At 44.1% G+C, this 11,169-nt stretch overlaps 1 protein-coding gene across 9 annotated transcripts in view; it reads right to left on the bottom strand.

Annotated features, from left to right (window-relative positions):
* Nucleotides 1-9,792: 9,792 nt before the first annotated feature.
* Nucleotides 9,793-11,169, bottom strand: part of ACSL3 (acyl-CoA synthetase long chain family member 3) — a 74,093-nt gene continuing 72,716 nt past the window's right edge. For all 9 annotated transcript variants that reach the window (XM_023731340.1, XM_023731342.1, XM_023731338.1 and 6 more), the window contains one exon: nucleotides 9,793-10,518. In XM_023731340.1, the coding sequence (XP_023587108.1) occupies nucleotides 10,361-10,518 (158 nt within the window). In that variant the 3' untranslated portion in view covers nucleotides 9,793-10,360. The remainder of the gene's footprint in view (nucleotides 10,519-11,169) is intronic.

Raw genomic sequence — 11,169 nt, 5'->3', positions numbered from 1 at the left:
AAGAGAACCAAAAAAACAAGAGGTAAGGGACATTAAAACATCCAAGTTATGTTTTCACCTGGAAGGAAAGTAAGCAAAGAGGACCATAACTTGGAAGACAAGTTACAGAATATGAATCTCTCCACATAGGGCACTTACCATATTTTCCCCCTCTTTAAAATCCTGCAAGAGAGCATACTCAAGACTGAAAATATAAAAGGCTGTAAAACGGAGATCAAAATGGCTCTCCAGATGCTTGCATCCATTCCATGAGACATTAGGCCTGCAAAGACCAATAAGAAGGTGAAGCAGGAAGAAACATGCTAGTGCTTAAATGTTAAAGCCAACTCAGTTGATAATATTAACTGAGCCCCAACCACATAAAAAACACTGGGCTAGGCTCCATGAAACGGACAAAGAGTGACACATGATCCCTGACCCATTAGAGATTATAACCTAATTACTCTTTTATAAAAAAATCTAATCCCCATAAATAAAAACATCCTGATTTGAATTGTTAATTAAATAAATAGCATAGAGATTGGAAATTCTAGATGGAAGGATAGATATATGGGTTTAACTCCTGCTCCTCCTGAGTTCTTATTAAAATAATAGCAGGAAATTTTTAAAGTATATTAACCCACGATAATAACAAAAACAAATGGAGGGATGTCACTGGATGAAAATCCAGCAAATGTCTGCAAGATAGAGGATGGATGGAGGCATGAAAAAATGAAGGAGAGCAGAGGAAACCACTAGAGTCTGCAGGAAGAAGATACATTCCAAGAAAAAGCCCATCTACTCTGCCACATCCTGATGAGGCTCAGAACTCAGAAACAGCAGGGATGATGGAGGGTGGCGATGAAATGAAGGTCATGTAAAAGGAACAGTTGCTCTGCCCCACTGCATTCATGGAGAACACTTGGAAGCCAGGCATTTGCCCCTCTCCCCACTTGTCTAATCATCAAGGGGTTCTCTTCAAAACAAACGGTCTCACTGAAAATATCTCTCCATTCTGGCATTCAGGATGCCCTCAGTCTCTCAGAGGCAAAGCCCTCCAGTTGACAGGTCTTATTATTGGTGAGTCTGCTCCAACTCATGGTGGTCTCATGTGTGTCAAAGTGGAACTGTGCTTCATAGGGTTTTCAATGGCTGATTTTTCAGAAGTAGATCACCAGGACTTTCTTCCAAGGTGCCTCTGGGTGGATTCAAAACTCAAACCTTCCAATTAGCAGCCAAGTAAGATAACTGTTTGCACGACCCAGGGACTCCTGCCAACATACAGAAACTTACTACAGTAGTCCCCTCATGTCTGCAGGGCATATGTTCCAAGACCCCCCAAGAAAGTCGGAAACCACAGATAGTACTGAACCCTATATATACTCTGTTTTGTCCTCTACATACATATCTATGATAAAGTTTAATTTGTAAATTAGGCACTGCAAGAGATTAACAACAATAATAATAAAATAGAACAATTATAACAATATACTGTAATGAAAGTTATGTGAACATGGTCCCTGGGTGGGATGGAGCAGGACAGCGTGAGATTTCATTGTGATACTCATTTGACATTTGCAGACAGCGGCTGACCGTGGGTAACTGAAACTGCAGAAAGCAAAACCACGGATAAGGGGGGACTACTGTATTGCTTCACACACATTTGAATGAACAACAAGGATGACCAATCATTTCAGGACAGAGACAACATTTTTTAAGACTCCAGTTAATATAAAGATAAGTTAGGACATAAGAGAACTGAGGAAAAAAAATTCTAATTAGCAACTGAACCCATAAAACAAAAAATAGGATGCTATAAAAGGAGGAAAAAAAATTAGATTTTAAAAAAATAGCTATTGGGAATTTAAAACATGACCGCCAACATAGAAAATATCATTACAAAACATGGATGAATCTGAAGGGCATTATGCTGAGTGAAATAAGTCAATCACAAAAGGACAAATGTCTTATGAGACCCTATTATAAAAACCCAGGGAAAAGTTCACACACAGAAAAAAATAATCTTTGATGGTTACAAGGGAGGGGAAGAGTGAGGAGGGGGAAATCAGTACACAAGTGTAAACATTGGTGAAGGGAAAGACAACATACAATATAGGGGAAGTCAGCACAGCTTGGCCAAGGGAAAGTCATAAAAGCTTCCTAGACACATCCAAAGACCTTGAGGGACTGAGTTACTGGGGCTGAGGGACTGGGGACCATGGTAACTGCATCGATTCAGATTCAACTACCGTTACCCTAGCGTCAGCATCTCCAGGCACAGGTCTCAGCACCTTTATGCTCCATCTGATGGAATCCTCGCAACCATCTCACAGCTCCTATTTATGGGTCAGGAGGACACAGCCTCGGAAAGGGAAGTGAGTGATCAGACAGCTGGATCATGCTAGAGCAGAATTCAAACCCATGACGTCCTTGGGCTCCAAGCCCATCATCATGCATTCATCTGGCTGGAGCTGAGGGTCCGCATGAGGAAAAGGAGGGCTTGGTGACTAGAAAGCTAAGTTGAGGATAAATTTTCCAAAACCTCAAATATTTGCAAAGCAGTTTTAATTGTGAGAAGTACTGGAGATTTTTGACAAGGGAGCGGCATGGTAGAAATGGTGTTTTAGGAAGACTAAGCTGGAAGCAATGCCTGAGTAGTGCAAATGGTTAACATGCTAAACTATTAGCCGAAAGGTTGGAGGTTCAAGTCCCACCCACAGGTGCCTCAGAAGAAAGGCTGGCAATTAGCTTCCAAAAAATCAGCCGTTGAAAACCCTATACAGCACAGTTCTCCTCTGACACACATGGAGTCACCAGGAGTTAGAATCGACTCAATGCCAACTGGTATTGATAGTAAGCTGGCAGTAGATGGTGGCATTCAGGAGGAAAAAATACCTTTGAAGCTCCTGGTATGGTCCCAGCATGAAGGAGTTGGGTTTGAACATGGTGGTATCACTAAGAATGAAAGAATTGACATCGAAGCCAAGCATGTTTCAGTAGAGCTTGGGGAACACACAAGAGTTCATTCATCCTTGCACTTTAAGCAAAATGCACACCCTAAAGTGGACAGTGTCCAGCTCCACCCAGGTCCCCTGTGTGACCATTTGTGTTTACCTCCACCCCATTTCCTGTGCTTTCACTTCCGAGGTGCGATTAATTAATACTTTTGTATGTGGCCTTTCTAGCCATGGTCTTGTAACTTCCACCCAGGTGATTGGGTGGGATTGTGTGATAGGGTAATTGTGGCCTACCAAGGGGATTGGTCAATTTTGCCTTAAAAAAGAGCCAATTCCAGAGCTGAGCAGAGGAGTCTACTACACCAAGGAAGGAGAGACTCAGTAGCAGGAGATGGCGTGGTGGGCTTCCCGGCCCACAGAGGGAGAAGGCTGAGTGCCTTTGGGCAGAGATTGAGGGCCAAGGAGAGGAGTGCCTGCCAGCACAGCTGGGAAGAGGCTATCCCGATAGAAGAATTCTATCTTGAATGTTCCTGAGCCTGAACTGTAACTGTTACTTCCCTAATAAACCCCATAATTGTGAGTATGGTCTGAGTTCTATGTGGGCATTGCAATGAATTATTGAACCCAGTAGAGAGTGTTGTGGGAGGGACCACTGGTGTCAGAACTGGTAAAGATGGCAGAGAAAGGAGGCATATCTGACTCCCGCCTCGTAAGAATCAGCCTTGGGCATAGTTTTGGTTCTCCTTCCCCCTTGTGAAGTTAGAGGTCAGACTCTGCCCCCATGCCTTTTTTTTTTTTTTTTAATGCAACTTCCAACAGTCAACACCTGTGGCTCTTCTTCAGCAGTCAGCCCTTGGGCACAGGTGCAAAGAGCTGAACTGAGAACATTTGTGGCCCCTCTACCCCACAGACCCTTAACCAATGATAGATAAACCAAAAAAAGCCAAACCCATTGCCATGAGCCAATTCAGACTCTTAATGAACTGTGTTACAGAGTAGAACTGCTCCATAGGGTTTTCTAGGCTGTAATCGTCACAGAAGCAGATCTCCAGGCCTTTCTTCCATGGCACAGCTGGGTGAGTTTGAATCGCCAACCTTTAGGTTAGTAGTCTAGAGCAAACTATTTTTGCCGCAGCTCACCCGCCTCGGGTGGGCATCTCTGAGGTGTAACTTACACCCAAGTGCCCCTGCAGCAGCCGGGGGGAGGGGGGGTTTCCTTCTGAAAGACATTGGTTGCCTAAAGCCCTGCGGGGCTTGGCTCCCTCTCCTCTCTGTCCTGCTTCTCCCTTTCTCCCCGCACCGCTCAATCGTGAGCACCTGGGACAGCGTCCCTATCAATCACTTGCAAGCAAATCCTCATCTCAAGGTCTGCTTCTGAGGCACACAGCCTGACGAGGTGAAAAGGGTAGGAGCAAGCCTTCAACAGAAGGCGCGGATGGAGACGCTGGTCACAGCCCACGTGCGAGGCGAAGTAGTACTCCTTGGGGACCACAGCCCAAGCTGTCGCCTCCACAGGAAGTGCCTCTAACCCTGGTGAGGCAGCTCTGAGATGAGACTGGAGAAGGAACGCTGCTCCCAGCAGTCCTGGAAATGCTCTTCCGGTCTAGGGAGCGCTGGGGATGTCTCTCCCACACCAACGTTCCCCAGGGCCTCCGCCGGGGTTTGGCACCATTGCTCCCGAGCGTACCTACCTAGAAGAGATTTCCCGTACAGCCTTTAGAAAGCCGAAAGAAGGAAGCTTCGGAGCTCAAGAGGCAGCTAGACCTTCATTCCCAGTGCAAGGTCCTTTTCAACTGCATTGACTTCATTATTTCCCTAAAACACACTGCGGGGGGCCGGGGGGGGGGGTTGGGGGAGGAGCTGGTGCTCCTTTTAAAAATTCTCTTCTTCTCTTGTTTCCTAGCTTAGGGAAGAGGAAGGGCAGCTCAGTTTACATGATGACCTAATTAAATTAGATCCCTCTGAGGCAGAGGCAGGAATCAGACAGGAAGTCAGTGAGGTAGGTGTCTGTCTCAAAGGCAAGTTCTGTACTCACGGCCCTGAGAAATACACATCGTTTTAACCCTGGAGTCATTTGGTTAAGTGGTTAATCCTGGGATTCCTTGCTTCATGGGAAACAATATTCCTTCTCCCTGGTGAGTTCATTTTACAATTACCCTTGTGAATCCATCCTCCCCATGAAATTCAGTTCAGCTGCTGGTACAGTCTTTGGAAAGGCTGTCATTTATTGTTAATGATTATGGCGTATTTTAGCTGGAACATTAGCAATCATTGGACTGATTTGTAGTATTTCCATGACATAAAAAACTCGCCCGTTGCCATCCAGTGGATTCCAACTCATAGCAACCCTACAGGACAGAGTACAACTGCCCCATAGGGTTTCCAAGGAGCGGCTGGTGGATTTGAACTGCTGACCTTTTGGTTAGCAGTCAAGCTCTTAACCACCGGGTCACCCGGGCTCCATGATGTAAGGATCAGAAAACCCTTAGGCAAACTGGATGTTTCATGAGATTTAAGAATGAAGTTGGGGGTGATAACATTTTCAGTCATGCAACAATTCGCTCAACGAGTATTTATTGAGCACCTGCTATGTGCCAGGCACAGTGCACTTGGTGGAGACAGAAAGGTGAGGTGATGTGGCCAAGATCATGTGGCCAAGATCGCGTAACCAGTAAACGAGAAAGACATTAGGTTTAAAATTACAATCCAAATGTAAAATTGTAACTGTGACAAGTGCTTCAGTGGTGGAATACATGGTACGCTTACCACTTCGCCACTAGGGCTCCCCATAAATGTTACAGCCTTGGAAACCCTATGGGCCAGTTCTGCTGTGTCTTATAGGGTCGCTATGAGTTGGGATCGACTGGATGGCAACGGGCGAGTTTTTTATGTCATGGGATCGACTCAGTGACAGTGGGTTAGGAACATGGCATAGAGTCCCCCAGATGATACAGTTAATTGTACTCGGCTGCTAACCAAAAGGTTGGAGGTTCAAGTCCACCCACAGGAACTTTGGAGGAAGAGCCTGGGGATCTACTTCCAAAAGATCAGCAACTGAAAACCCTGTGGAGCACAGTTCTACTCTGACATACATGGGATCACCATGAGTTGGAGTTGACAGCAACTAGTTACGGGAGGCATGCAGCACGCTGTCCCTGGACCTGCCTCCTAGGGGAGGGGTGCACTCACATCTCACCAGCAATTTGCTCAGTGGCAGGACTGGGCGAACCACTCCAGCATCACTGAAACCTGAAGATGGACCATGGAAAGATGACAATGCAGCCTTCTGAGTCAGGAGAAGCCATGGAAGCAGCCCCTCCCCACTCCACACCATTTCCCCAGAGCAGGTAGGCATGGACATGGGGGCTATCAGGCTACCCCTGGGCCCAGAAAGGCTGCCAATGAGGGCTCAGCACACGTCAGCCCTTTTTTCCTCCCTAGACCCTCCTCATCAATGCAAAAGGACTCCATAGAAAGGCTGGGTGGGGATCCAGCTGGGGCTACACTGGAGTGGCCCTGTCCCTATGGAATTCCCCCTATCAGGAGGCTCTGGATGAAGTCACCAGCGAGAGCCTGCAGGTGTCTAAGGCTAACCTGAAAGGGCCAGCAGTGGAAGCCACCTGGGGCCAAAAGAACAAATACCCTGGCTCTTCATAGTGATGCTGGATGCCGCTGGGGTACGGACGCCACAGCTGGGAAAAAGGGGCATGAGAGGGACCACAGAGGGAATGTTCTCCATCACTGTGACATTATGTAAAAGTCGAGACAGGAGGGAGCAAGCAGCCCTGGAGTGCCTGCAAATGGGCATGAGGCATCTTTTTGGCCTGACGGGAATGTTCTAAAACTGGATTGGGGTGGTAACTGCACAATTCTATAAATTTATTAAAAATTATTGAATTGTACACTTAAGATGGGTGAATTTTATGGTACATATACCTCAAAGCTGTTTAAAAAGCCATTAGATACAGAGGTTAAATAGGAAATGTGACTAGTTTTAATATGCCAACCAAACTAGAAATTACCAGAATGACTGAATTCTTAGGAACAGGATATTTAAGTTGCCTGTTCTAATCCAGAGTTAACAAAAATCCAGTCTGAGGCTGTAACATCTCCATGTTTTCACAATCCAACATGTTCTTTCATACCTGAGCATACATATGGCACCAGGCACAGTGCCAAGCACTCAAGTCTTCAACTAAGTGGATGGCTGTTTTTGGCAGATGGTCACGCTTGGACTCCAGTGGCAGTGGGCTGGGATGGGCCCAGAGGAGCAAAGACCAGGGACTGGTTGGGCAGAATATGGCAAGCATCACAGGTCCACAAGACACTGAGGCAGGATGAAAGGCTTGGAGTTACTAGTCAACACGTTAGGGACAACAAGATGGCTCGGGAAGGCATGGCAGCCATTAGCCAAGAGAGTCCAGAGTCTAGAGATCAGAGTTCCCCAAATTAGTGAAGAAAGAAAAAGCTAGTGCTACAGCAGGCTCTGTGGTGTGCTTCAGACCACCTGGGTTTTTCAGCCCAGCTCTGTCACTTATCTAAACGCTGAAAGCCTCAGTTTCCTCATCTGGAGTTGTTAGCTGCCGTGAAGTTGGCACCTGATACACGGGAACCCCAGGCACCATAAACGCTGCCTGATGTGATCCAGAGTTTTCACTGGCTGATTTTCAGAAGTAGATTGCGAGGCCTTTCTTCCTAGTCTGGAAGCTCTACTGAAACCTGTTCAGCATCACAGCAACACACAATCCCCTACTGACGTACTGGGTGGTGGCTGTGCATGAGGTGCCACTGGCCAGAAATCAAACCTGGGTGTCCCACCAAACCACCAATGTCCTCCATCCTGACCTGTGCAACAGGGTGACTATGGACACCTAGTTATAGTGGCACACTGTCATGAGGATTAATGGAGGCCATGTGCATAAAATCTGCAGCAAACTCGCCGTGTTTACTGTAATTATCATTCCAGAACTCACAAGCAGGACTACTGCCTTACAGAGCACAGCATCTAAGAAGTTTCAATAAACCTGACATCTTTTTGTGTCTTTAAAGAAAAAAAGCAGGAGGAACTTGGAGGAAAAAAGGCCCCACCAATCATCAGATTCAAAAACAATTCTGGCAACCAATACTACAATACACAAACCGACCTTTGTTCAGGTATCCAGAATCAGTGACCGTGAGTGTCTTGCCGTGGGCGAGTCTGCATTCCTCATCCTACCTGTGAATTTCGGTTCCCTGCTCCGCCAGATTCCCATCATTCTGCATAAGAAAGGCTCGGTGCACTCAGTGAACATGCCACTTTGGGAAGCCGGGAAGCTGCGTTGCTGGTGAACATCAGTGTGCAAGGGGGACAGCATCACGAGGCTGGTGACTCACAGAGGGGGATGGGGCCCAGACGGTTGCAAACAGCAGCATCAGTTATTCCCACACAGCCCCGCTGCCTGTAAGAACCTCGGAAGAGGGAAGGCAAGATACACAATCGCAAGGCCAACTTCAGCTTCTACATCAAATTCCTGCATAAGCCTCTGATTTAATGGTGCTGTATCCATTTTTATTTTATTTTACTCATTATTAGTGTATTCCTGGGAGAGAGTAGAATAAATTCCTCAAATGACTCAAAAGGCATATGAAATTATTTACAATCAAGAAAGGGTAGGGGGACTGAGAAGATTTATAATCTTTATATGAGAAAATGAATGGTCCAGATACAGATTAAACCAGCCTCATTAGATGTTTATTCTGAATCAGTGATAAACTACATACTTATCTAATACTATTCAAGTAAACAACTACCAGTATTTCCTTATAAGCATTAAATTATTTTCTAAATATAACCTGAAAAAAATCACTTGACGCAAATGATTGAGAGATAAAACAACAGAAACAGTTTTCACCCGCCCTGACATTAATTCTTTTAGATCACAACATCCTGATGTATAAAGAGGCGGTTTCATTTAATGTCTTCACTATTTTACTTACGTTCTTGGCAGTTTCCCCTAACTTTATTGAAAGTTAAAATATGACAAAGAAAAGTATTCAAAACATGATAAAAACATACAATAATACAAGTGAAAAAAACAAAAAGCAAAAAAAAAAAAACCCCTGCTGCAATGCCTCCGGATATGTGTTTATGATGTGACCAAAATGACAGGGTCCTGCATCCTCTCAACATTCCCCTTATCTTACACAAGATCTACGTTCATATCTTTTCATACTTTTGTCATCTGATGCTTAATGTAACCAACAATCAAGAAAACAACTAGTCTGACATGAAAAATGTAGAAACTATGACTTTTTAAGTCGATTTGAACACATTACTTGGTGCAATATTACTCTTGATAATCCTCAAATAACAGACAGGCATGACATATGAAAAGACTATCATACGAGTGATATTACTAGAATCACAAATAATTCCTATACTGACATGATTACTTCCATATAAACCAAAAAAACCCAAACCTGTTGCCATCGAGTCAATTCCAACTCATAGCAACTCTATAGGACCGAGTAGAACTGCCACATAGTTTCCAAGGAGCACCAGGCAGATTTGAACTGCCGATGTTTTGGTTAGCAGCTGTAGCTCTTAACCACTATGCCACCAGGGTTTCCTACTTCCACATAAGTTTGGATATTTTCCTAGCTTCAAAAGCTAAAAAGGCTGCACATTTTGATGGTAAGCTACTAGAAACTAATAATCAACTGGTGTTCCACTTGCCTGAGTTGGCTCCTCTGATACTAAACCATGACTCTCCACTAAAATTCTGTTACATGCAGAACCAAACTGCATTTTGTTCTAATAAAAAAATAAATATATAAAGAAGACACTGTCAGGCATATATTCGCAAGGTCTCAATTCTTAAAACATAAGTATGGGCATATTTATTTCTCTCAAATGCATACAAGACAATAATTACATAGCAACAAATCTTTTGTTCAACAATGATTTGATTCACAAGCATTTGAAATTTACATAATTTCACATCAATATCCTTTTATTTTTAAATACTGTTTAAGTAAAAAAGCCCCCCAAATAACCAATTTTTATTATTTCCTATTTATCCCTCTATACATCCAAACTTTTAAAAAGTTACAAACTGAACATTATACAGAACATATAAATCATGTTTAAAAACTTGGTTTTAAAATCACTGCTTCCCCAATGATTCCAGAAGATCCTCACACTGACAAGTATAGACACAGGTGGGAAAGTGAACTGGAGGAGGGGGAAAGAAAGAAGAGACAGACACAAGTTTGCTGTCTTAATATTTTACTAATCTGTCAGTTAAAAATGGTGATGTCATGAGAAATAACAGTTTAGGTTTAATATGAGGAATGGAGTTTGCCTCACAGTTTGAGACATGCATTTCAAGTATTTTCCTATTTGCTCTGCGCTCGCTGTAGCCAACTGATGCCGGGAAGAATCATTATTTTCCTCCATACATTCGCTCAATGTCCGCCTGGTAATGTGTTTTAAGCTCTTTGCGTTTTAGCTTGAAGGCATCTGTCACTAGACCAGTTTCAGGGGTCCACGGTTCAGGACTCAAACAAATTTTTGCTGGAATTTCAAACTTTTCCAGACTTGCTGAGATGATAGAAAAAAATTAAAATGCAAAGGCATTAAAAATGTCCAATTAAAACTCACGGCGAATTAGTGTAACTTCATCTTTGAGCACCTGCCCAAATGTACCACCAACAGCCCAGAAATCTCGCTTGCAAGCAAATCTATCCTTCAGAAATACTAGTAAGAAAATAGATATGAATGATTGTGATGGCAAAAAACTGTTTATAAAAATCTACATTTCTATCAGTAAGAGAATGAGTTATACAGTCACAAGGTGGACTATAATTCAGTCATTAAAAATGAGTTAAATCTGGGGTGAAGGGTGAGACAGTACACAATACAGGGGAAACTGGCACAACTTGTATAAGGAAAGGTCATGGAAGCCCCATAGACGCATCCAAACTCCCTGGGGGACTGAATTGCTGGGCGGAGGGCTGTGGGGACCATGGTCTCGGGGAACATCTAGCTCAACTGGCACAACACAGCTTATAAAGACAATGTTCTACATTCTCCCTTGGTGAGTAGTGTCTGGGGTCTTAAAAAGCCTGTGAGCGGCCATCTAAGATACTCCACTGGTCTCATCCCTTTGCGAGCAAGGGAGAATGAAGAGAACAGGATACAAGGAAAAGATTAGTCCAAAGGACTAACTGTCCACAGCTACCAAGGCCTCCA

Source organism: Trichechus manatus, unplaced genomic scaffold (genome assembly GCF_000243295.1).
Source record: "Trichechus manatus latirostris isolate Lorelei unplaced genomic scaffold, TriManLat1.0 scaffold00041, whole genome shotgun sequence".
NCBI classification, from domain to species: domain Eukaryota; kingdom Metazoa; phylum Chordata; class Mammalia; order Sirenia; family Trichechidae; genus Trichechus; species Trichechus manatus.
The sequence above is the reverse complement of the archived record's forward strand: the minus strand, read 5'-3'. Positions and strand labels throughout refer to the sequence as shown.